This window comes from Oncorhynchus clarkii, chromosome 13 (genome assembly GCF_045791955.1).
Source record: "Oncorhynchus clarkii lewisi isolate Uvic-CL-2024 chromosome 13, UVic_Ocla_1.0, whole genome shotgun sequence".
Lineage (NCBI taxonomy): Eukaryota > Metazoa > Chordata > Actinopteri > Salmoniformes > Salmonidae > Oncorhynchus > Oncorhynchus clarkii.
In genome coordinates, this window is record NC_092159.1 from 26,925,981 (window position 1) to 26,953,419 (window position 27,439).

A 27,439-nucleotide genomic window follows, 5' to 3' on the forward strand; every position below is an offset into this window, starting at 1 on the left:
TAACAGAGAAACCTTTTAGCTGTGATCAATGTGGGAAGACATTCACTCAGTCAGCACATCAGGCTCTACACAAGAGAATACACACAGGGGAAAGCTTTATCACTGCTCAGACTGTGGGATGAGCTTTACTAACTCAAGCCACCTGGCAGCACATCAGAGAATACATACAGGAGAGAAGCCTTATGGCTGTGATGAATGTGGGAAGAGTTTTGTTTTGTTAATTCAGGATCTCTGATTAAACACAAGCAAACCCACACTGGAGAGAGGCCTTTCCATTGCTTTGAATGTGGGAATTGTTTCATTAGGTTGGAACATTTTAAATTGCACCAATGAGTACACACAGGAGAGAAGCCATACTACTGCTCTGACTGTGGGATGAGTTTTACTCTGGAAAGCAACTTAAACAGAGAGAGTGTTGACTAGTAACCGGAAGGTTGCGAGTTCAAATCCCCGAGCTGACAAGGTACAAATCTGTCGTTCTGCCCCTGAACAGGCAGTTAACCCACTGTTCCTAGGCCGTCATTGAAAATAAGAATTTGTTCTTAACTGACTTGCCTAGTTAAATAAAGGTAAAATAAAAAAGAGAACAGGGAGGAGGCAAAAAAAGTTGTCTGTGTCGTTTTCATATCACTTTTACAGTAGCCTATCACACAATGTCTGTGTGGAATGCAAATGAATGATAGGCTACACTTGGTATTGGTCCTACAACATACAAAATGTAAACAAATGTAGGCCTATATGGTACACAATAACGTAACGTTATGAACTACTGTTCCATGAAGGAGGGAAACGAGGTACAACATACTATGGGGGAGTCACACTCTCGCAACCTCGGTTGAAAGATATACAATCATGCCTGACAAGGCCAATGAAATCCGCGCCTTGCTGGAAGTCCCACCTTCCACAGATAAGCGTGAGGCTCTGAATCATTAAAAATAGTCCCAGGGGAAAATGTTTTATCGTGGTCACGCTACCAACCAGTCACAGGTACTGGCGACAAAGCGCCTTGAATCCCAGGAATGAGCCATCTATGGGGGAGGGGCGCCACCTCAAGGACAGACACCCAATTTATTACTCTCACCCTGGGGAGATTGATATAACGTTACACCTTAAACGGTGAATACTGTGGAACACGGGGTAACAGAGGGAGCAGCATAGCCTGTACGAAGCCCGGCCCCTTTACAGGCACAGGGGGAAATTGCTGATGTAGTACCCATAACGCCGGGGGAAAGCTCGTAAGTTTCACTTACTGAAAGTTAAGCATGCTAGCCAGGATACTTTTTAGTCTACACTAGGTTAGCTAGCCTTTTTGACCACAGCACGGTCCGTTTAGAATATACAAGCGACTTAACGCTACGTATACTAAGCAAGAGAGCTACCCCAGCAACTACACTGTGGGGAGAAATAGCTAGTAATAGCTAACTCGCCTCGTTGAGTAGCCAACATGGCTAGCACTCTACACGGAGCTTGTTTAGCTAGTCCGGTTTCAAACGTACACATAGGACTTGATCACCGAGGTCGGATTCTTCATCGACAAGTCTGGGAAGAGAGTCAAGTTGTGCTTGACTGAGGCAGACACAGTTGGCGGGGGGTACCCACTGAACCTGGGCACCCTCACTCTTCCCTGTAGCCTACCATAATCGGTGACAGAGCTCATAAGAGCAGGGTTGGGCGCAGGCAGCCACCGCATACCCCATGCCCAGGCAGATAAGACATTTGCTCCCACCACCATATCTATCTCGGCTTCCTGCTCCTCGGCCCAGCCGAGGTACCGGGATCCGGGAAAGGAAAGTCGCCATCAGTAATTCCAAGCTTCCTTAAGAATGCTTACACGTCTTTCCAGGGAGTTTGTACGCAGTACGTGGCAATGCACACACAGACTGGTTCGAGCCGCCTGAGCGTGCTCCATGCCGAGACAAACTACACATAGATAGTGAGTATCTTTCAGAGAAATGCTATAACCGCATGATCTCGACCCCGAACTCGGGTTAGCCATCGTCGTCTTGTTCGTTTTCTTAGCCATCCTACTCATTGCACCAGGAAATTGAAGAATAACTAGTTGTTCATGATTAGAAGGATTATGAGAAAAGTACAAACTTCAGCACACAACGTCCATTGGGTGAGCACACTCTACCACTACAGGACAGTTTAGGTTGGTGCAATGTAAAACAGTCTCGTTTTCGAATTATTTGTTTTAGTAGCGTGTATTGTTCCTTTTCACACCGAGGTGAATAGCGGAATGAATCCGAGCCTCACACATCATCTGTGGAAGACGGGACTGCCAGCATGATTGTATGTATATCCTTCAACTGAAGTCGCGAGAGTGCAACTCCCCCATAGTACACTACATGACCAAAAGTAGGTGGACACCTGCTCTTCGAACATCTCATTCCAAAATCATGGACATTGATTTGGAGTTGGTCCCCCATTTGCTGATATAGCCGCCTCCACTCTTCTGGGAAGGCTTTCCACTAAGTGTTGGAACATTGATGCGGGCACAAAGGTGTTTGATGGGGTTGAGGCCAGGGCTCTGTGCAGGCCAGTCAAGTTCTTCCACACAAATCTCAACAAACCATTTCTGTATGGACCTGGCTTTGTGCATGGGGGCATTGTCATGCTGAAACAGGAAATGGCCTTCCCCAAACTGTTGCCACAAAGTTGGAAGCACAGAATCGTCTAGAATGTCATTGTAGGCTGTATTGTTAAGAATAGTATATCTATCAACAGCAATTAGAGCTGTAAAACCAAGCAATGACATTAAGAATCAAATAAAGGACATACTGTATAATATGCCGGCTTGTTTGTAGAATGCCTAGGTCTGGTTTTGACTGGCCTTATACACAACAAACTTACCTTCTGCAATCATGTGTTGGGGCGGAAGGTAGCCTAGTGGTTAGAGCGTTGGACTAGTAACCGGAAGGTTGCAAGATTGAATCCCCGAGTTGACAAGGTCAAAATCTGTCATTCTGCCCCTGAACAAGGCACTCACTGTTCCTAGGCCGTCATTGAAAAATAAGAATTTGTTCTTAACTGACTTGCCTAGTAAAATAAATGAAAATGTGTCTCATAATTCAGGGATATCTGAGCTGGGTATTTTATGTGATTATAGTGCTCAATGTACTGCACACATTTTTACAATGTCGTTTTATCATAAAATATGCTGAACTCAGACGCTATTCATACACTGAAGATATCCCTGTTCTAAACCTGCTCTATGGTTTAATACGTGCTGTTTCAAAACCTGCAGGGTAGCTAGTCCTGACACCTCTAATGCGCTTAGTTGGCTTTTATGGTATCTTAAAAAATGCCAAATGGACCATCTCTAATGGTAAAATGTGTATAAATATGCTCTCTGGCATTTTAGTTAAAGTAGTGCCATATTGTTTAAATTCATTTATAAAGTGAAAAAAGTTAGGTTTTGAAGTAGACCATTTACATTTGTGAATATGAAATGTACCTATTATTAGCAGTTTAATTAAAAATACTACATCTTTATCAATGTCAGAATTTCTGAAATAAATCCTTATTTTAAAACCATTAAATAGTACAACCGGTCCTATTTTTTTTGTAACAAAATTCTGTTTGTCAATCCCAAAAATTTCCTATAAATACAGGCAAAAAACAAATGCAAAATGGTCTCCTCCATTCCAAAGAAATCCCATTTGTAGTCAATAAATTATATGTAACATTTTAAATTAAACTTCCTTTACCTTGTTACTGATACAATATTTGTTAGCAATTTTCTGTGCTGTCCCCCATTGTATTTCACCATTGATATTTGACCAAAAGAATCTTGCTAGAGGGAATTGTAGTATCATAAACAATATTCTTAATCTATTTATGACTACATTTATCTTTGATGTTAATATTGCCAATTAATATATTTTCATGTAAATCTATGTTACTTACATCAACCACAGATGAATTTAAAAGAGATATAACCCACCTTGGAATCGCATCAAAAACAATTGCATATTCGTTCGGGGTTATTGGAATTTTAAACTTATCCAGAAATTCCCCATATGAGAGTAGATATCCATCCTCATTCAGTAACTGACCCACCCAAATAATTTTATTCTCAAACCAGTTATGAAAAAAATAAAATCGTATATCTTTGTTATTTCATAGAAAGTATCTGTGAGGGGAAAAAATGTGTTTACAAGCTAACATCCAAGCTAAAATTGCCTGCTTATGGAATTTGGACAATTTTACTGGGATTTTATCAACATCAAAAGTATATCGAAGCAAAAAATTCTAAACCACCAACAGAGTCAAATAAATACTTAGGGAAGACATTCCAAATACTCTTCTGGTTCTACTTCAGAATCCAATTTATTTTACAATTATTATTTAGAGTATTGAAATCTAAAACCTCAAGACCTCCTTGTTCCTGGGTATTAGTGAGAATATCTTTCCGTAGATAGTGAGGCTTGTTCCTCCAAATAAAATTATGAAGAACCTTATCTAAGTCCTTTACAATTTTAAGGGATAATTCAAGTGATAACAAGACATAAACCAATCTGGATAACCCTTCAGCTTTGGGACAATAACACCTGACCGTATAACAAAATATCTCTCAGCAACCAGAGGTTCAATTTCTTCTTTGCTTTCTCAATAATGGGGTTAAAGTTTAATTCACTCCTTTGTTTTTCATCCTTGCATATAACAATTCCAAGATAAGTAATCTTATCTTTAATTAGGATACCCTAAACGTCCTGTAAAACACAATACTTGAGTGGAAATAAGACTGACTTACTGATATTAGTTTTCAAACCCGAAACAAAGAAAAGGTATTCAATACAGGAAACTGCTTTAGAAACCTCATTCCTGTCTCTCAAAAATATGGTGGTATCATCAGCCAGTTGACATAGTTTAAATTCATTGCCAAGTGCTGAAACACCTTGAAAATTCCCTTTCTTGATATGAAAAGCCATCATTTGAGTAACCAATAACAATAAAAATGGACTAATTGGGCAGCCCTGCCTAATGCCACAGCCAATATCAAATCTTTGGGATGTCCCGTGAGCTAATTTTACAGCCACTATACAAAGTTTGGACTGCTTTCCAAAAAATTCACCAAACCCCAAAAAACATATTGCTTTGAACATAAACTCATGTTCTACTGTGTCAAAAGCTTTATAAAAATCAACAAACATAAGAAAGCTATCATCAAGGATGAGGTCATTATAGTCAATCATATCTAAGATCAACCTGATGTTATTACTAATGTGTCGACTATGCATAAAACCAGATTGTTCTTCATCAATTATATGCTGCAAGCCTTGTTTCAATACAAGGGCTAATCATTTCACATCATTATTCAACAGGCTAATGGGTCTCCAGTTGTCTATATAAAGACTATCCTTATTAGGTTTGGGAATCAAAGTAATTGCACCTTGCTTTAAGGAAGCTGGTAACTCCCCTTTTTCTATTGATTCTTGGAGCATAGCAATAATGAAAGGAATCAATTTATCATTGAATGCTTTATAAAACATGCCTATTAAACCATAATTTCCAGTGGACCTATTGTCCTTAAGGCTTTTAATACAGTTTTTAATCTCAATTTCAGATAACTCATCATCACAAAAATCCTTGAAATCATTATCATTCTTCTTAGCAATGTTTGCTACATTGTCTAAAAAAAGATCCATATTGGAAGTTGACTGGTGTACAGTGCCTTGCGAAAGTATTTGGCCCCCTTGAACTTTGCGACCTTTTGCCACATTTCAGGCTTCAAACATAAAGATATAAAACTGTATTTTTTTGTGAAGAATCAACAACAAGTGGGACACAATCATGAAGTGGAACGACATTTATTGGATATTTCAAACTTTTTTAACAAATCAAAAATTGAAAAATTGGGCGTGCAAAATTATTCAGCCCCCTTAAGTTAATACTTTGTAGCGCCACCTTTTGCTGCGATTACAGCTGTAAGTCGCTTGGGGTATGTCTCTATCAGTTTTGCACATCGAGAGACTGACATTTTTTCCCATTCCTCCTTGCAAAACAGCTCGAGCTCAGTGAGGTTGGATGGAGAGCATTTGTGAACAGCAGTTTTCAGTTCTTTCCACAGATTCTCGATTGGATTCAGGTCTGGACTTTGACTTGGCCATTCTAACACCTAGATATGTTTATTTTTGAACCATTCCATTGTAGATTTTGCTTTATGTTTTGGATCATTGTCTTGTTGGAAGACAAATCTCCGTCACAGTCTCAGGTCTTTTGCAGACTCCATCAGGTTTTCTTCCAGAATGGTCCTGTATTTGGCTCCATCCATCTTCCCATCAATTTTAACCATCTTCCCTGTCCCTGCTGAAGAAAAGCAGGCCCAAACCATGATGCTGCCACCATCATGTTTGACAGTGGGGATGGTGTGTTCAGCTGTGTTGCTTTTACGCCAAACATAACGTTTTGCATTGTTGCCAAAAAGTTCAATTTTGGTTTCATCTGACCAGAGCACCTTCTTCCACATGTTTGGTGAACTTCTGGAGACAGTTTGCTGCACTGAAAGTAAAGGGGCTGAATAATTTTGCACGCCCAATTTTTCAGTTTTTGATTTGTTAAAAAAGTTTGAAATATCCAATAAATGTCGTTCCACTTCATGATTGTGTCCCACTTGTTGTTGATTCTTCACAAAAAAAATACAGTTTTATATCTTTATGTTTGAAGCCTGAAATGTGGCAAAAGGTCGCAAAGTTCAAGGGGGCCGAATACTTTCGCAAGGCACTGTATACAGATTCTGATGAAACTGGGCAACATGCTGAGATTTCTTTTGGATTTTCATTGGAAGTATTATTAATCATTCATTTACATATGGAAGTCTTTTCGTCTGCCCTTTTTCGAAATTAAAAAAATATGTTGTATTTTTCTCTCCCCCTTCCATCCATTTTCATCTCGATCTTACAAACGCTCCCTGGGCCTTTTCCTCGTAGATACAGTCTAACTGCATTTGCAATGATGATAGCTCCAGTAACTCCTGATTTGTTTTTTTTTAGTATAATCCATTATTCCCTTTATGATGTCATATTCTTTCTCTCTCTTGGCATGAGCAATTTCTTTCCCCATTTAAATAGCCAAAAGCCTTATATCAAATTTCATTAGCTCCCAGTAACTTCCAAACGTATTCATAACACAGGCACAATTCCAGTATTTATCAATAAATCCTGCTACTTCCTTCTTAAATACTTTATTCTCTAGTAAAGTCTTGTTCTTTTTTGTTGACAAACCATGCATATTTATCTTTATTGAGATCCCTTTGTAGTCTGTTCAAATTGATGGTTCAATCGAGACTGTATCAACCTTGTCAGTCATATCTTCAGATATCAGCCAGAAATCAATACGGGATTGTATAGATAAATCTTTGGTACTCCATGTAAACATAATCTTATCTGGGTTCTTATGTCTCCAAATATCTAGAACAACCTAACCTTAGACATATATTCCTTATCTCACAAACAGAATTGATATCCTTAGGAGGCCATATATCTAGATTATCTTGTAATACTGTATTAAAATCTACACCCCATATTACTTTGGCCAATGGAAATTTAGACATAATTTTACTTATTTTCCTCTCAACGTATCTAAATAAAATCAGTTACTTGACTTATTATTGGAAGCATACGTATTTACAACAATGAATTGAATGTGGTTGAATTCTACCAATAGTATAATCCATCTCCCTGTATTACCTGCTTCATGACTCAATCAATATATGACCCTTCAAGTAGCCTTTTAAAATAGCGACACCTGCTGACCTATTAGTACCAAACGAAAACAAAATATCATTCCCCCAAAACGCAGTATCTGTGGAACTGGCATGAGTTTCTTGAATGAAATAAAAGTCGGCACTCTTACCCTTACAATACAAAAAAAGTTCTTACTAGTTGCAAATAAAAACAGTCCTTTGCAAGTAGTTGACCTAAATATATATATATATATATATATATATATATATATATATACAATTGCAAATAACATTGTGCCATAGATTGGTAAAACGAATAGCCATCAATCTAACATTGAGTGTCAGTGGGAATTTCCCTGCCATAAAATATATATATATAAAAAGCTTGGCTCACACAAAAAATGCTCTTTCCTCAAGAAATATAAATAGAACTCAGTCCTGCACAACTCACTTGATAAATCCAGCAGTCAACAAACTAGGCGTCAGCGTGAATTTCCCTTCCATTAACAAAAGCCTTGGCTCCCGCAAAGTATGCACTTTTCCCTTCCTTCCTTGCTCTCTCAATCATCGGCCACAGACGATTCCGAGCTTCTTTGTCAAATTCTGTCAGATCCTCCTTGAACCTCAGGTGGTTGTTTTTCTTTAAATAGTCATTTTTCTTTGCACTTTTCCATGTCATGTCCCTCGCTGTCCTGGAGATGAATCTCATGATCACTGGTCGTGGTGTCTGGTTGTTTTCCCAATCTCTCAGCCTACCCAGGCGGTGCACTACATCCAGAGAACCTGCAACAACATTTCGCTCCTCCTCCGGGACTATTGCCCTGCAAATGTCCTTCACTCTTGCTTTGATGTTCTCGTCAGATTTTTCTGCTATTCCATAAATTCGAAGATTCCATCTCCGACCATACCGGTCATTCTCGTTTACTTTTGGCTCCATTTCAGTGAGTTTCTTCTCCTGCTTTGCAACCTGAATGTTCAATGTTGCGTTCTGCTGCTTCAGAGTTTTTACTTCCTCAGCATTGAAATCAATCGATTTCTTCTGGTTAACGATGCTGGTAGTGTTCTTTTACATCATGATGTCATCTGCGCTCCCTTTGATGTTAGCCGTGAGGATGCGGACGATGTTGTCCTGCAGCTGGCTCAGTGATGGTTCACTTCTCAGCTTCTTTGGAAGTTGCTCCTTGGTTGGGGTATTCATGTATGAATCACATTCACCCCCTTTTTTACAAGTTTCAACAACGCCTCTTTTCTCCTTGGAAGTTTCAACATCCATTATCTCAGCAACAGTTTGGTCATATCCTGATTACATGCTACTAGCTATGAAGACGTTAGCAGGCTAACTTAACTAAACACGCTGAAACTTTTCGATAGCTAGCTTGTTCGTTGGAAATCGTCAAACATATATATTCAATGGTATGATTAATTACAACATTATTCAAAATAGCTACATTGTATGGTTAGATATAAAATATATAAAAAAACGAATTGCACCTGCAGCCTAAAACTATAAACTGTGAGAAAACCCTAAAATTGTTCCTCCGCTAGAAATGTCACCCCTTCTCATGCCGCCATCCTGAGCCCCCCTCCACACGGATGCTGGTGGTGGAGGCTCGCTCCAGACAGGAGCGTCATCCTCTTTTTACGGTCCGCAGGGATCATCAGCGAGACTCAGCCGCGGGACGTTTTTTTGTTGATGTTTGGTGGCCAAAACATAATTAAAAATAATTTGTAGACTGCAAATTGACCGCAAGAAGCCCCAGCATATATAATATTTGACAAAAAAATATAATCATTTCAAACCTTGCTTGTGATCAAGGCTCTCTATTATGTGTGGTAATTTGGGATCAGAATTATTATTATTTTTTTTTTTACCAGGTAAATTGACTGAGAACACGTTCTCATTTACAACAACGACCTGGGGAATAGTTACAGGGGAGAGGAATGAGCCAATTGTAAATTGGGGATGATTAGGTGACCGTGATGGTATGAGGGACAGCTTGGGAATTTAGCCAGGAAACCGGGGTTAACACCCCTACTCTTACAATAAGTGCCAAGGCATCTTTAATGACCTGAGTCAGGACACCAGTTTAACGTTCCATCTGAAAGACGGCACCCTACACAGGGCAGTGTCCCCAATCACTGACCAGGACCAACCCTGCTTAGCTTCAGAAGCAAGCCAGCAGTGGGATGCAGGGTGGTATGCTGCTGGAAAATTAAATCAATTGGAGCTGATTTACTGGTGTTTTTAGTATTGTATGTCCAACAATGAAAAACATTTAAATTCGTTAATATAATTTTTTTAAATATAAATAATATAATATAAGTCGGGACGCGGGCCGCCAGTTGGGGAGCCCTGAGTATGGGCTAGCTAGCAGAAGGCAAGTGATGGAGAGAAGGCCAGCCTCAGTTGGACCGATTGCGTTAGCTACCCATACTGAGCCCATACGTATGTGTATTTATTCATTTTCAGGCGTACAACTTTAAGTCCGTTATATTCTTACAGCGTGGGTTAGCGTTAGCTCGTTCATTCTCGTGATGGATGCGCAAATATCAGGCGGGACCGGTGTTGGTACAACCGCTAACGTTAGATCAAATTTGCCTAGCGTTAGATCAAATTTGCAAGGACTCAGTTCAGGTAACGGGAGAAGGATGACGTCCAAAAAAACGCGTTCAAAAAAGGGGAAAAGAAGAAAGAGACGGAGGAGTAAAAAGACGAAGACCAACAAAACACCACCATATTTACCACCGGAGGTAACTTGACTAACATTAGCTACTGTAGCTAGCTGCAGCTTGCTATCAAGTTCATGTTAGTTGGCTAGCTAGCGATATTATCCAATGCTAGGCTAGCCAGAGCCTAGCTTTTTACAAATTCGGACATTATTTTAACTAGCTTCTGGCAGATGCTGTCGTCTGAGCTTTTTCCATGGTAAGAAAACTTTTTGGCCATACATGACGTTGTTATAAGCAGGGAATGGGCATTTGTTTGTTTGTTGACAACAACAACAGCTGGCGTTCTCACATTACAATGTTGTGTCGACTATGTTGTGTCGTGATAGCTTGCTGTGGTGTGGGTAGTTTTTATTCAGAAGTACATTAGTCAACAGGGGTGTGTGCTTGTCTGTCAAAATACAGTATAGACACACCTTTTCAAAACATGTCCTTCCCTCTGTTTCTCTCAGGCTGAAGAAGGAAACATTGAATATAAGGTACTAGTATACATTTCTTTATTTTTGCATGCCATCTTCCCTTTCACCTGTAGCTAGTAATCAAAAGTCAAAACACATCCATGTATATGCATGCACACTCTCAAACACGTGGTTCACTTGTTGGACACTTCTTGGTGGTGAAGTGCTGTCCCGTGCTCTAACTTCACTGCAGCTGAAGTTGGTGAACCCCACACAATACCGATTTGAACACCTGGCCACCCAGCTAAAATGGCGTCTTCAAGAGGGACGGGGCGAGGCAGTGTATCAGATTGGGGTGGAAGACAATGGTCTGCTTGTCGGACTGTCAGAGGGAGACATGAGAGCCTCGCTGAAGACCCTACGGAGGATGGCAGAGAAGTATGTCACTACCTCATATGCAAATGTCACCAAAGACACAATCTGGGGTATTTTCTTCTGCTTAATGGTCATTTCAATTATTCATTGATTCTTGAAGAAACTAGTTTATAAATGTCTAATTTGACAGTTTGCCATTGTTACTGTATTTAACAGGTGATAAATGTGATATCTCTGCCTCATCAGGGTTGGTGCTGACATCACACTTCTACGGGAAAGAGAGGTAGATTACGACTCAGACAGAAACTGCCGGAAAATCTCAGAGGTTCTTGTCCGAAAAGTTCCAGACGACCAACAGGTGGGATAAACAGCACCTTGTCTTATTTAAGGGACAGTTCTAACTCTCCTGGCTCCTTGCACATATGCGACGCTCCTCGGAGTCTGTGGTTCAAATCACTTCTCACTGTCTCCTTCTCACCTATCTCCCATTCTTTATTTTCTGTCTATCAATTAAGCATTAATATGCAAAAGAAGAGTGACTTGTTTTGCACTCAATTATATAAATGGTCAATACATACAATGAAGGATTTCTGCCGCGCCGATCTGCTGTAATTTCACTGCTGTGTCTCTTGTGTGTGTATGAGAGCAGTTCTTGGACCTGCGTGTGGCGGTACTGGGAAACGTGGACTCAGGGAAGTCCACGCTGTTGGGCGTGCTGACTCAAGGCGAGCTGGACAACGGGCGAGGCCGGGCACGCCTCAACCTCTTCAGACACCTTCATGAGATCCAAACGGGCAGGACATCAAGCATCAGCTTTGAGATTTTGGGCTTCAATAGCAAAGGGGAGGTGGGTAACTGCGTCTTATAGGTGACAAGATACAGAAGGAAGGATAAACATGCATGAGTTTCCCCTCCTTTGAGCAAAGACATAAAAAAATGTATTCCTCAAAAACTACAAAATGTATTCCTCAAAAACACAGACAAAAAAGTAATAACACAATAACCTGTGTAACAGCACACAAATGTTTTGAACATCTTCCATTTGTTACTAAGGCCAGACAAAATTGATTCACTGTTAAACGGATTTTCCCCCCAGAAAAGTGAGGTGAGCGAGATACATTTTTTTATAAAAAAAAAATAATTATCATTAGGTGGATAAGGAATAACAGTACTTTACCACATTGTCCTAGGCTATATGGACATGGACAACAGGCAAAATATTCAATTTCAGACTAATTGTCACGGCTGACTAGGTGTGTAGGTAGGAATCAGGTGCAGAGAGCAGAGAGTTCCAGGGGAAAAGTGCACTTTATTCCGGCACCGAAAATGGTAATACCCAAAACACAGGGCGCAAACGCTGACCAACCCAAACACAGGGTAAACACGGTCCGGAGCACAACAACACTTATGACACAAAAATAATCCCGCACAACAAAGGGTGGGTTCCACAATCTTAAATGGGGAAACAAATCAAGAAACACAAATCGGAAACAGGTGCAACTCATAAGACAAAACTAACAGAAAAGGGAAAAGGGATCGGTGGCGGCTAGTAGGCCGGTGACGACGACCGCCGAGCGCCGCCCAAACAGGCGGGGGAGCCAACTTCGGCGGGAGTCGTGACACTGATTTTCAGATTATTATTATTAATAAACACATATTAACATTAATGAACATTATTCACATAGGATGTATAATGGAATGCAATATTCTATCATATTCAAAAATTATATTTAAAAAATAATGTATGAATGTTTTTATCTACTTAATTGTATAGCCTAACAAATTTTTTATTTATTTTTTATTTTACCTTTATTTAACCAGGTAGGCAAGTTGAGAACAAGTTCTCATTTACAATTGCGACCTGGCCAAGATAAAGCAAAGCAGTTCGACAGATACAACAACACAGAGTTACACATGGAGTAAAACAAACATACAGTCAATAATAAAGTATAAACAAGTCTATATACAATGTGAGCAAATGAGGTGAGAAGGGAGGTAAAGGCAAAAAAGGCCTTGGTGGCAAGGTAAATACAATATAGCAAGTAAAACACTGGAATGGTAGTTTTGCAATGGAAGAATGTGCAAAGTAGAAATAAAAATAATGGGGAAAAAATAAAAATAATGGGGTGCAAAGGAGCAAAATAAATAAATAAATTAAATACAGTTGGGAAAGAGGTAGTTGATAGGGCTAAATTATAGGTGGGCTATGTACAGGTGCAGTAATCTGTGAGCTGCTCTGACAGTTGGTGCTTAAAGCTAGTGAGGGAGATAAGTGTTTCCAGTTTCAGAGATTTTTGTAGTTCGTTCCAGTCATTGGCAGCAGAGAACTGGAAAGAGAGGCGGCCAAAGAAAGAATTGGTTTTGGGGGTGACTAGAGAGATATACCTGCTGGAGCGTGTGCTACAGGTGGGAGATGCTATGGTGACCAGCGAGCTGAGATAAGGGGGAACTTTACCTAGCAGGGTCTTGTAGATAACATGGAGCCAGTGGGTTTGGCGACGAGTATGAAGCGAGGGCCAGCCAACGAGAGCGTACAGGTCGCAATGGTGGGTAGTATATGGGGCTTTGGTGACAAAACGGATTGCACTGTGATAGACTGCATCCAATTTGTTGAGTAGGGTATTGGAGGCTATTTTGTAAATTACATCGCCAAAGTCGAGGATTGGTAGGATGGTCAGTTTTACAAGGGTATGTTTGGCAGCATGAGTGAAGGATGCTTTGTTGCGAAATAGGAAGCCAATTCTAGATTTAACTTTGGATTGGAGATGTTTGATATGGGTCTGGAAGGAGAGTTTACAGTCTAACCAGACACCTAAGTATTTGTAGTTGTCCACGTATTCTAAGTCAGAGCCGTCCAGAGTAGTGATGTTGGACAGGCGGGTAGGTGCAGGCAACGATCGGTTGAAGAGCATGCATTTAGTTTTACTTGCATTTAAGAGCAATTGGAGGCCACGGAAGGAGAGTTGTATGGCATTGAAGCTTGCCTGGAGGGTTGTTAACACAGTGTCCAAAGAAGGGCCGGAAGTATACAGAATGGTGTCGTCTGCGTAGAGGTGGATCAGAGACTCACCAGCAGCAAGAGCGACCTCATTGATGTATACAGAGAAGAGAGTCGGTCCAAGAATTGAACCCTGTGGCACCCCCATAGAGACTGCCAGAGGTCCGGACAACAGACCCTCCGATTTGACACACTGAACTCTATCAGAGAAGTAGTTGGTGAACCAGGCGAGGGAATCATTTGAGAAACCAAGGCTGTTGAGTCTGCCGATGAGGATGTGGTGATTGACAGAGTCGAAAGCCTTGGCCAGATCAATGAATACGGCTGCACAGTAATGTTTCTTATCGATGGCGGTTAAGATATCGTTTAGGACCTTGAGCGTGGCTGAGGTGCACCCATGACCAGCTCTGAAACCAGATTGCATAGCAGAGAAGGTATGGTGAGATTCAAAATGGTCGGTAATCTGTTTGTTGACTTGGCTTTCGAAGACCTTAGAAAGGCATGGTAGGATAGATATAGGTCTGTAGCAGTTTGGGTCAAGAGTGTCCCCCCCTTTGAAGAGGGGGATGACCGCAGCTGCTTTCCAATCTATGGGAATCTCAGACGACACGAAAGAGAGGTTGAACAGGCTAGTAATAGGGGTGGCAACAATTTCGGCAGATAATTTTAGAAAGAAAGGGTCCAGATTGTCTAGCCCGGCTGATTTGTAGGGGTCCAGATTTTGCAGCTCTTTCAGAACATCAGCTGAATGGATTTGGGAGAAGGAGAAATGGGGAAGGCTTGGGCGAGTTGCTGTTGGGGGTGCAGTGCTGTTGACAGGGGTAGGAGTAGCCAGGTGGAAAGCATGGCCAGCAGTAGAAAAATGCTTATTGAAATTTTCAATTATGGTGGATTTATCAGTGGTGACAGTGTTTCCTATCTTCAGTGCAGTGGGCAGCTGGGAGGAGGTGTTCTTATTCTCCATGGACTTTACAGTGTCCCAGAACTTTTTTGAGTTAGTGTTGCAAGAAGCAAATTTCTGCTTGAAAAAGCTAGCCTTGGCTTTTCTAACTGCCTGTGTATAATGGTTTCTAGCTTCCCTGAACAGCTGCATATCACGGGGGCTGTTCGATGCTAATGCAGAACGCCATAGGATGTTTTTGTGTTGGTTAAGGGCAGTCAGGTCTGGGGAGAACCAAGGGCTATATCTGTTCCTGGTTCTAAATTTCTTGAATGGGGCATGTTTATTTAAGATGGTTAGGAAGGCATTTTTAAAAAATATCCAGGCATCCTCTACTGACGGGATGAGGTCAATATCCTTCCAGGATACCCCGGCCAGGTCGATTAGAAAGGCCTGCTCGCTGAAGTGTTTCAGGGAGCGTTTTACAGTGATGAGAGGAGGTCGTTTGACCGCTGACCCATTACGGATGCAGGCAATGAGGCAGTGATCGCTGAGATCTTGGTTGAAGACAGCAGAGGTGTATTTAGAGGGGAAGTTGGTTAGGATGATATCTATGAGGGTGCCCGTGTTTAAGGCTTTGGGGAGGTACCTGGTAGGTTCATTGATAATTTGTGTGAGATTGAGGGCATCAAGTTTAGATTGTAGGATGGCTGGGGTGTTAAGCATGTTCCAGTTTAGGTCGCCTAGCAGCACGAGCTCTGAAGATAGATGGGGGGCAATCAGTTCACATATGGTGTCCAGAGCACAGCTGGGGGCAGAGGGTGGTCTATAGCAGGCGGCAACGGTGAGAGACTTGTTTTTAGAGAGGTGGATTTTTAAAAGTAGAAGTTCAAATTGTTTGGGTACAGACCTGGATAGTAGGACAGAACTCTGCAGGCTATCTTTGCAGTAGATTGCAACACCGCCCCCTTTGGCAGTTCTATCTTGTCTGAAAATGTTGTAGTTTGGAATTAAAATGTCAGAATTTTTGGTGGTCTTCCTAAGCCAGGATTCAGACACAGCTAGAACATCCGGGTTGGCAGAGTGTGCTAAAGCAGTGAATAGAACAAACTTAGGGAGGAGGCTTCTAATGTTAACATGCATGAAACCAAGGCTATTACGGTTACAGAAGTCGTCAAAAGAGAGCGCCTGGGGAATAGGAGTGGAGCTAGGCACTGCAGGGCCTGGATTCACCTCTACATCGCCAGAGGAACATAGGAGGAGTAGAATAAGGGTGCGGCTAAAAGCAATAAGAATTGGTCGTCTAGAACGTCTGGAACAGAGAGTAAAAGGAGGTTTCTGGGGGCGATAAAATAGCATCAAGGTATAATGTACAGACAAAGGTAAGGTAGGATGTGAATACAGTGGAGGTAAACCTAGGTATTGAGTGATGAAGAGAGAGATATTGTCTCTAGAAACATCATTGAAACCAGGAGATGTCATTGCATGTGTGGGTGGTGGAACTAATAGGTTGGATAAGGTATAGTGAGCAGGACTAGAGGCTCTACAGTGAAATAAGCCAATAAACACTAACCAGAACAGCAATGAACAAGACATATTGACATTAAGGAGAGGCATGCTTAGTCGAGTGATCAAAAGGGTCCAGTGAGTGGAGAGGTTGGTTGAGGGTCACGGCGATTTAGACAGCTAGCCAGGCCAACCGGTAGCAAGCTAGCATAGGATGGAGTCTGTTGTTAGCCACCTCTTGCGTTCGGTCAGTAGATTAGTGGGGTTCCGTGTGGTAGAGGGGATTAATCCAAATCACACAACAACAACAAAAATAAGAACAATAGATATAGTTATAGAGGCCCGAGAAGAAAACATAATAATAATAAAAATAAATAAATTGTCCGATTGTCTATTCAGATAGCAGCCGGTAAGACAGCTAACGGTTAGCGGGCCACAGATGGGCGTTCAGGTAACGTCGCGACAGAGGAGCCAGCCGGATCTCATTCAGGTAGATAACGTCGGCAGTCCAGTTGTGAAGGCCCGGTGGGGCTCCGCGTAGGCAGTGAAACGGGTCCAGATAGGTGACTGCAGCCCAGGAGTGAATGATGGAACTCAGGAGTGATTGACGGAGCTGGCTAGCACCGGAACAATCAATGTTTGCTCCGGAATCGACGAAAGCCGACTGTCACACGGATAGCAGCTAGCTAGCTGTGAGATCCGGGTATGAATGTCCAGAGAGCAGTTGAAATCCAGGGACATGGAGAGAAAAATTGGTCCGGTATGTTCCGTTCCGAGCCGCGCTGCGCCGTACAAAACTGGCGATAGATTTTCGATAGATTTTCGAGCTAAAGGATAGCTGATGACCACAAACCGTGGTTAGCTGAATACTAACGATTTGCCAGTAAAGAAGCTAACTAGCTTCTGATTAGCTTCTGGATTAGCTTCTGGGCTAGCTCCTGGCTAGCTTCTGGCTAGTTTCTGGCTAGCTTCTTGGAGTTTCTGGCTAGCTTCTTGGAGGATTACAGATCTGAGGTAAATAATACTTTTTTATAAATATAAATTGGTGAGGCTGGTTGCAGGAGAGTGTTTAGAAGATGAGTTGATGGAAAATAAAAATAAAATGTATGTGAAAAAAGTTGTAAATATATATATATACAGGACACGACAAGACGAGGACAAAAGACGTCTGAACTGCTATGCGATCTTGGAGTCATCAGGAATTCAAGAATGATTGACAATAAATCATTGTAATCAAATTAAAATGTTGATGCATAATAATGAGTTCATTACCTGAATGCATCTCTATAGCCTTGACATTAACAGAATATTCATACAAATCTGATTAGGCCTCTCATAGAGGAGGCCTTGTAGAAAGAGGGTCAATCAAGTTAGGTCTGCCAAATTAATGTAGCATTGGGAAAAAAATACATAAATTCAGCCATCCAACTTTAATCATCAAAAAAGAAAAAATTGGTTTATAACATGCACAATTAGAAGCATCAATCTATATAGAGCAAGCGTGACTAAATTCGAGCCCAGTAACTTTGCTCACCGCATCCTCCTTCGATTGTCTCATCTGGCTGCCACAAAAAGCCCCCACCTGCTGATCTGCACGAAGTGTGTGCGTGCCACTGGCGATGTACTTTGCTGGACATGCTAGTTGTTCTCGGCGGCGGGTCATCACTTCAAACGCATTCCGTTGTGGTGTTATCGGTTGGCCTACTGCTACTGGTAATACCAGTAGTTATGAATTTCAAATCACCATACAGCTGACAAACTTTGATTTCATCAATCATTTTTGACTTAAATTTGGTTGTCCAAAATACTATTGGCTTGCACTGCGTCTTTGCTGATGAATGCCCTGATCTCTGGCCAGAAATGAAACATCTGCACGTCGCCTGCAGGTGCGAGCCTGTGTGTTTCACTGTCCAATCCGAAGCTCGAACATGACCCGAGTGCGTGATTTGAGGCTGTTTGGTCTGTTGGGCATCAACTTAGGAAAGCCTCAAGGGAGAGTGGACAGTGCATTATAAACAAATAGCTGCATATATTGGACAAAGAATAACACATCTGAATTTATTTATTTTTTTGGTGTGGAGAAAAGTGAGGCAGAGTAATTCAACTTTGCCTGGCCTAACCCATAAAAACAGTGTAACAACACACAAATTAATTGAACTTCCTCTCATGTGGCTTTTGAAGGTGGTGAACTACAGTGACTCCCGTACAGCCGAGGAGATTTGCGAGAGCTCTTCTAAGATGATCACTTTCATTGACTTGGCCGGCCACCACAAGTACCTGAAAACCACAATTTTTGGCCTCACCAGCTACTGCCCAGACTTCGCCATGCTGGTGGTCAGCGCCAACACAGGCATAGGTAAGCCCGATCATATAGCTATAATAACAGTGTAGTCTGTGCGGGCCTTGTTAACTTCTACAAGATTTGTTTGGTCCAGCAAGCTATGAAAAGTGATGTGCGTTTAACTACTTATGTGACCACTGACTAGGGTTACAAAGTGGGCGTTAATTGCAAATGAGGTCATTGTTGATTAGATGTTTTTCCATTAATCTCCTCCTGAACCACATGGTCTATTTACAAGAAATTCATGGACACCATTTTTGCTCAAGTATAAATTACCAAAGTTTCCTTAGATTTCCAAAATAATCAGTAAATTACCAACATTTCTGAAGTCTGGTTACTTTGGTAAATTACTGGGAGTTTTATGACCCTACCACTAACCCAACCAGATAATATTTTCTCCCTCTTAGCTGGCACCACCCGCGAGCACCTGGGCCTGGCCATGGCACTAAAGGTGCCCATCTTTATTGTGGTCAGCAAGGTGGACTTGTGTGCCAAAGGAACAGTGGAGCGCACAGTACGCCAGCTGGAGCATGTCCTCAAGCTGCCCGGCTGTAACAAAGTGCCGATGGTGGTGGCCAGCCCAGACGACGCCGTCACAGCCGCCCAGCAGTTCGCTCAGTCCTCCAGGTATCTGCTGAAAAGGAGAAAAGACCTAGAAGGAAACTGGAATTGAGATTCACAACCCAATATACACCACATAGGCCTTTAGTCCAGGGTGACTAGAAAGGAATTGACTTAGCAAGCGGCAACATTGTTTGTATTGGTGGGGGGAAAAAATCAATACAGTTACATATTTTTGACGATATATTGTATCGTTTTGACAATATCGCAATATTATTTTTGCGATAGCTGCACCAAAACTCCAGTATGTTTCCTTCATAGCTTGTTCTCCATCTTTTTAAATAGGGAGCCAATTTGTTTTCTACACTTTTATTTCCATGACTGATCAAAACATGTTTTCTCATGGCTCTCGCTTGTCCCTCTGCAGCAGATATATGGTGAGCAATATGTTTGGAACATCGAGTCACAATAAAAATTGCTGTATCGAATCGCAATACATATAGAATTGTGAGAATTGCAAAACATATCGTATCAGCGCCAAAGTATCATGATAGTATTGTATCGTGAGGTCCCTGTCAATTCCCAGCCCTAGTTATTTGACCTAAGTCTAATTTAAATATCAAGGGACAAACTAAGTTAGTGGGCAGAATTTGGCATGGGACGCAATTTCCCAGGTGTAACTAATTTTATGGAAGTCAGATAACCAGGTGAGAAGTTTTTTTAGACTTTTGAGCAACCATAAAAATAGGTCTATCTGGTTGTTATTTGGTTATCTGACCAGATAACATCCAAAATATGACAGCTTTATGACTTGATGTATCGGATGTCTCCTCAACAAGAAAACCAGTTGACATCCAGAGAATGCCTTTACGATCACCCAAGCCAATTTCTTTACACAAAATTACACAATTCGGACAACTTTTTTGACGTTATACATAGGTTATATTCTGGTCGTAAAAGTCACCTCATGCCCACTTTCGCTACGTGTACAGTCTGTGCTTGAGTGTTCAACCCTGGTGTGTCCCTCACGTTGTCTCTTTGTGCGTAGCATCACACCCATCTTCACCCTGTCCAGCGTGTCTGGAGAGAGTCTGGCCCTGCTTAAGGTCTTCTTCAACATCCTGCCTCCTCTCAGCAACAGCAAGGAGCAGGAGGAGCTCATGCAGCAACTCACTGAGTTCCAGGTACTACACCTGCTTATGCACACACACACACCCAGACACATTAACGTATACAATTATTGTGTGAATTATGTGTGTGCATGGACACTGTGTGTGTCCATGCACACTCACAACTAGCACAATAATACACATACACACGTTTGTGCAGAAACAACGAATATATTACACACATACACACACTCTTTACAAACACACCACACCCATCCAAACGCATGCATGCATTCATGCACACGCATAACAAAACATACACCCACACATGCATTGCACACATACGAGATGTGAACATGCACTTTCACACATTCAGATTCACGCCCAATATTCTGTATCAATGCTAGCAAAATATACCTCCTCATTCCTCTGCTTGTGAATATAGGTAGATGAGATCTATACCGTGCCAGATGTGGGGACAGTGGTGGGAGGAACTCTCTACAGGTCAGTTGGCCATATGTCATGTTGATACTCATGAATGGAATGATAATGGATTTATTTAGCACTGATTGTTCACCCAAATTACAAAATGACATATTGGTCTCCTTACCCTGTAAGCTGTCTATATGGACAAGGTCTGACAGCAATCCTGCTTTAGTTTAGTTTCCCTGGCACTGTTTTCAAGTGCTAATGTTTTAGCATTTGTGGCACAAATCCCATTTAAGTCATGTTACCGATATTATAATTTTTCGGGCATCATGTTCACATCTATAGGTGACTTTGTTGAGCTTTTTTTTAAGATCATATCAGAGGATTTGCTCAGTTAAGCTTTTAGCAAATCAAAAAACAATAGAAGTCAATGTACTGCAAACTGTGTAACCCTGAATTGCTGCTAAAAATTATTTGCCCTGGAGAGTTCCCACTTTGACATATCATAATGTTTTTCCTCCCGTTGACCCGCGGACAGTGGGGTGTGTCGCGAGGGGGAGAGGCTGGTGGTTGGCCCTACGGACGAGGGCCGTTTCCTGAGGCTGAAGGTGGGCAGCATCCATAGGAACCGCTCGGCATGCAGGGTGCTGAGAGCCGGCCAAGCCGCCACACTGGCCCTCGGCAACTTTGACCGCTCGCTGCTCCGCAAGGTCAGAGGGTTCAGCCACAACACAACCGCACTGCATGTGAATTTTCAGGATATTTATCTATAAGATACTGTACTTTCCTCCCCATTTTCTATGTTCTGCCAATCACATCCCTTAATATGACTGAACATTGCAGGGTCACAATTGGAAACAGGATGACTGCACAAACTGCTCATGGTTATGATACTGTCATCTGTCCTATGTTTTGTGTGTTACATGTGAAACCTCAAGTATAGGTAGGAGGTCTGTGTAGCCAACTATGTTTTTGTTTGTTTCTTTTTGAAGCACTCCAGACAAGAAGTTCCCTCATGGGAAATATAAATCTCTTCTATAAATAAAGTAATTCTAAAATTGATAGCTATCAGTGATAAACCTATTTTTGTCCTTGAACAATCTGACACAATGTCCATGCACACTCATAACACAATATAATACATTTAAACTCAGTTTTTCACAATTTAATCCTAGTAAAAATTCCCTGTCTTAGGTCAGTTAGGATCACCACTTCATTTTAAGAATGTGAAATGCCAGAATTATAGTAGAGAGAATTATTTATTTCAGCTTTTGTTTCTTTCATCACATTCCCAGTGGGTCAGAAGTTTACATACACTCAATTCGTTTTTGGTAGCATTGCCTTTAAATGGTTTAACTTGGGTCAAACATTTCAGGTAGCCTTCCACAAGCTTCCCACAATAAGGTTGGGTGAATTTTGGCCCATTCCTCCTGACAGAGCTGGTGTAACTGATTCAGGTTTGTAGGCCTCTTTTGCTCGCACATGCTTTTTCAGTTCTGCCCACAAATTTTGTATGGGATTGAGGTCAGGGCTTTGTGATGGCCACTCTAATACCTTGATTTTGTTGTCCTTAAGCTATTTTGCCACAACTTTGGAAGTATGCTTGGGGTCATTGTCCATTTGGAAGACCCATTTGAGACCAAGCTTTAACTTCCTGACTGATGCCTTGAGATGTTGCTTCAATATATTCACATAATTTTCCCGACTCATGATGTAAGTGAACCAGTCCCTCCTGCAGCAAAGCACCCCCACAACATGATGCTGCCACCCCTGTGCTTCACTGTTGGGATGGTGTTCTCCGGCTTGCAAGCCTCACCCATTTTCCTCCCAATATAACGATGGTAATTTTGGCCAAACAGTTCTATTTTTGTTTCATCAGACCAGAGAAAATTTCTCCAAAAAGTACGATCTTTGTCCCCATGTGCAGTTGCAAACCGTAGTGTGGCTTTTTTATGACGGTTTTGAAGCAGTAACTTATTCCTTGCTGAGCGGCCTTTCAGGTTATGTTGATATAGGACTCGTTTTACTGTGGATATTGATACTTTTGTATCTGTTTCCTCCATTATCTTCACAAGGTCCTTTGCTGCTGTTCTGGGATAGATTTGCACTTTTTGCACCAAAGTACGTTCATCTCTATGAGACAGAACGCATCTTCTTCCTGAGCGGTATGACAGCTGCGTGGTCCCATGGTGTTTATACTTGCATACTGTTGTTTGTACAGATGAACGTGGTACCTTCGGGCATTTGGAAATTGCTCCCAAGGATGAACTAGACTTGTGGAGGTCTCCAATTTGAGGTTTTGGATGATTTCTTTAGATTTTCCCATGATGTCAAGCAAAGAGGCACTGAGTTTGTAGGTAGGCCTTGAAATACATCCACAGGTACACCTCCAATTGACTCAAATGATGTCAATTAGCCTATCAGAAGCTTCTAAAGCCATGACATCATTTTCTGGAATTTTCCAAGCTGTTTTAAGGCACAGTCGATTTGTAAACTTGTATGTAAACTTCTGACCCACTGGAATTGTGATACAGTGAATTAGAAGTGAAATAATCTGTCTGTAAACAATTGTTGAAAAAATTACTTGTGTCATGCACAAAGTAGATGTCCTAACCGACTTGCCAAAACTATAGTTTGTAAACAAGAATTTGTGGAGTGGTTAAAAAACAAATATTAATGACTCCAAATTAAGTGTATGTAAACTTCAGACTTCAACTGTACATGCACAAACAACTCACAAATCATATGCAGTCAAAATGTATTCTACTGTTGTTATAAAACCAGTCCCACAATGGTTGTTCCTTTCCCATCTCCCAAAGTACTTATTGTTGCGTGCGTGTTGAATAGGGTATGGTGATGGTCAGCCCAAAGATGAACCCCACCATCTGCTGGCAGTTTGAGGCGGCCATCGTCCTTCTCTTCCACGCCAAAACATTCCGTCGGGGCTTCCAAGTGACTGTGCACGTGGGGAACGTAAGACAGACGGCTACCGTGGAGTGCCTGCATGGAAAAGTTAGTAATAATAATTATAAACTGGGTAGTTAGAGTCCTGAATGCTGATTGACTGAAAGCCCTGGTATATCAGACCAAACTACTTGTTTACTGTTCTAATTACCTCGGTAACCTATTCATAATAACAGTAAGGCACCTCAGGGGTTTGTGGTATATGGCCAATATACCAAAGCTAAGGGCTGTATCAAATCAAATCACATTTATTTATATAGCCCTTCGTACATCAGCTGATACAGAAACCCAGCATAAACCCCAAACAGCAAGCAATGCAGGTGTAGAAGCACGGTGGCTAGGAAAAACTCCCTAGAAAGGCCAAAACCTAGGAAGAAACCTAGAGAGGAACCAGGCTATGTGGGGTGGCCAGTCCTCTTCTGGCTGTGCCGGGTGGAGATTATAACAGAACATGGCCAAGATGTTCAAATGTTCATAAATGACCAGCATGGTCAAATAATAATAATCACAGGCAGAACAGTTGAAACTGGAGCAACAGCACGGCCAGGTGGACTGGGGACAGCAAGGAGTCATCATGCCAGGTAGTCCTGAGGCATGGTCCTAGGGCTCAGGTCCTCCGAGAGAGAGAAAGAAAGAGAGAATTAGAGAGAGCATACTTAAATTCACACAGGACACCGGATAGGACAGGAGAAGTACTCCAGATATAACAAACTGACCCTAGACCCCCGACACATAAACTACTGCAGCATAAATGCTGAGACAGGAGGGGTCAGGAGATACTGTGTTGCGTCGTGCCCAAGAACAGCCCTTAGCCATGATTTACTGGCCATATACCACACCCCCAAGGGCCTTATTGCTTAAGTATACACTGCCTCAATATGGGCCGCGTTCAGTAGGACACAACTTTGTGCAATGATCAGATAGAAATGTTATTATATAGAACAAACATGCCTCTCTGTCATGTAGAGAAAGAGGAATCAGGTCAGCTCTATCCATGACATTTCTATCTGCAACGTTCCACAACGTCTGCCTACTGATTGTGGCCCTGCTGATTTATGCGTCAACACAAACCGTTTTGTGTCCCCTTCCCTGTTTTCACCACCAGGAGGAGCTGCGCACAGGAGAGAGGGCTGTGGTCTGCTTTCGCTTCATTAAACACCCCGAGTACCTCCGCATGGGCGCCAAGCTGCTCTTCAGGGAGGGCGTGACCAAGGGCATCGGCCACGTCACCAGCCTCCTGCCTGACTCACATGACCAGAACCAGATCCATGACCAGAACCAGAGGGAGATAGAGAAATAGAGAGGAGGAGAAAGGAGGGAAGGAGAGGAAATGATAAGCTCTCCTGAACATGTATCCCCCTCTCAGAGTAAGTTTGTGTGAACTGCCGGCGCCGGACGTCATCCCAGTAGATTGTTATTGAACCACACACTGGTATTTTAATCCCCATTTGTGTGTGTCTGTACTGTACTTTCCACATCTGCCCTTCGTGCCATGTAGAGATGTGAAGCCCTATTGAAACACTTGATATTTCTCAGTGGTGGATTCTGGAACGAATGCTTTGATGAGTGTGGGTAGAGGCAAAGGTCGGTGTCTTAAATCAAAGTCTGGTGACCTCGTCGAAGGCAGGCTAAGCTTTCATCTAATCTGCTGTGGATTGCTTGAAGGAACCATTCCCGTCCCTCTCTTGGTCATTTCATAACAGATACAATAGGTCAGATGCCTGCTCTCCCTGTTTTACTATACTGGACAATGTGGAACGTACTCAGCATACCCATCCGTTGGAGGTTTAAAGGTATAGTTGGCTTTTTAAAAGTATTAGGTCATTGTCGACTTACCTAAGGCAGGATTTCCCAAACTCGGTCCTGGGCCCCACTCCCCTTGGTGCAAGTTTTGGTTTTTGCCCTAGCAATACAATTAACCAACTCACCTTCAAGCTTTGATCATTTGAATCAGCTGTGTAGTGTTAGGGCAAAAAACAAAGCGTGTGCCCAGGGGCGGCCCCAGGACCGAGTTTGGGAAACCCTGACCTAAGGCGTTGTCGTTTTTAAGTTTGTTAGCTTGTTATTTACCAACATCCAGAATGGCTAGCATGTAGCAATGCTAGTGTAAACAGGTTGTATCAGTTAGCATTGCTTTCAAAAGCATGAGCAAAGCAGGGGAGTTGACCAGTGGTGGTCCTGTCTGCAAATGAAAGAGCTCTTTTACCATGCTTTTGAATTAAAGTTTCCTTATTATGTGGTTTACTCTGCACTTCATTCGTCTTGGTTAGTATTAATGAAAAGTAGACTACGTGCCGCCCATTTTGGTGGCGCAAGTGGCACTAGCACCAACCGTAAATGCTGCCATGCTAATTTTCCAAATGTCAAATTCAACTAAGTCTGTAGGGCAGCAGTAATGTGTGAGGGTTGACAATGAGCAGAGTCAAGACTCTTGGCGTAGTCAAGAGACTGTTGGATTGCAAACCCGTTCTGAAAGAAATGCAGGGGCAAGTATTTTAAGTGATGTGATGTAGCGACACAGCTTTTTTTTCATGGTAGCGACACGGCTTTTGAAACCCTGTTATAATGTTAACCCATTGAACCCAATGCTACAAGTTAGCAATGGGTAACCTAAACAGGTTTAAACTATTTATACTGTGTCATAGCTTCAGGCTCATCTGTGTACAGGGGAGCTTTGTGCAGCTAGATACCCATGTGGAGTCTGCATGCTTAATAGGGACTTGTGAAAATCTTGTCAGACAAAATGGACTCCTAAATTACAAATATTTATTGAACTCTTGACTTTATCCCTTATCCTTCACGGGGTTGTGTGCAATTATAACTAAAGCATTGAATGTACTGTACCTGAACTTCTAAATACCATATTGAAGCACTAAAATTGTAGTGGGAGTTGTCGATTTTGCACTTTGTATTTTTTTGAAATAGCTTCTGCATGTTTGTGTGCATGCCAGATGTTACCGAATCTAGTCCGGGAGAGCTTTAAGGTGTGCAGTAGTGAAACACGGGATTCAATTTATCGTGGTGTTGATGCATATTGAGGTCTTGGTGACCACAGATGTATGCTGTTTATTCAAGTATCAGCTGATCTTTACAGTATCTTAAAATGTTTACTGTCATAGGAAATATACAAATTTAGTACAGAAAGCATGCAGAGCACTTTTCTTTTAGATTATATATTAAATATTACAGGTATTATTAGCTTCTATTCGGTTGAGACAAGTGGCAAGTTTGCAGTATGTGTATGTATTGCATCAAGGTTGTGTAAATATTAAACATGTTTTATCATGACATCCATAGAAACATCAAAAGACAAATATTTTTGCATATTTTTGACTTTTTAAAAGCTGAACTTATTTGGCTTGATGGTCAACACCGATTGTTCACAGAACACTTAATGTGAATTTTGCAGTTTAGCAAAGTTTTTGAAATGTCACTGGTTTTAATTACTCAATGCCATTAATAAA

General features: G+C 41.7%; 1 protein-coding gene across 2 annotated transcripts; it reads left to right on the forward strand.

The window, feature by feature from the left end:
- Positions 1-10,003: 10,003 nt before the first annotated feature.
- On the forward strand, positions 10,004-27,283 carry LOC139424730 (GTP-binding protein 2-like). Of its 2 annotated transcripts, none has more exons than XM_071176836.1 (12): positions 10,004-10,438; positions 10,867-10,893; positions 11,066-11,250; positions 11,434-11,545; positions 11,837-12,034; positions 18,753-18,927; positions 19,320-19,539; positions 20,522-20,657; positions 21,028-21,086; positions 21,550-21,721; positions 23,859-24,023; positions 25,081-27,283. In XM_071176836.1, the coding sequence occupies exons 1-12, from the start codon at positions 10,223-10,225 to the stop codon at positions 25,273-25,275; spliced, it is 1,860 nt and encodes a 619-aa protein (XP_071032937.1). In that variant the 5' UTR covers positions 10,004-10,222; the 3' UTR covers positions 25,276-27,283. The 2 variants fall into 2 exon arrangements, with proteins under 2 accessions (XP_071032937.1, XP_071032938.1); XM_071176837.1 differs by having other exon boundaries at positions 10,344-10,613.
- The last annotated feature ends 156 nt before the right edge of the window (positions 27,284-27,439 follow it).

Excerpts from the sequence above, each read along its gene's own strand:
- LOC139424730 (XM_071176836.1), top strand. The coding sequence starts at position 10,223 with ATGGATGCGCAAATATCAGGCGGGACCGGTGTTGGTACAACCGCTAAC. Across the intron at positions 10,439-10,866 it reads CACCATATTTACCACCGGAG|GCTGAAGAAGGAAACATTGA; the intron begins GTAACTTGACTA and ends TGTTTCTCTCAG. Across the intron at positions 21,722-23,858 it reads ACCGCTCGCTGCTCCGCAAG|GGTATGGTGATGGTCAGCCC; the intron begins GTCAGAGGGTTC and ends CGTGTTGAATAG.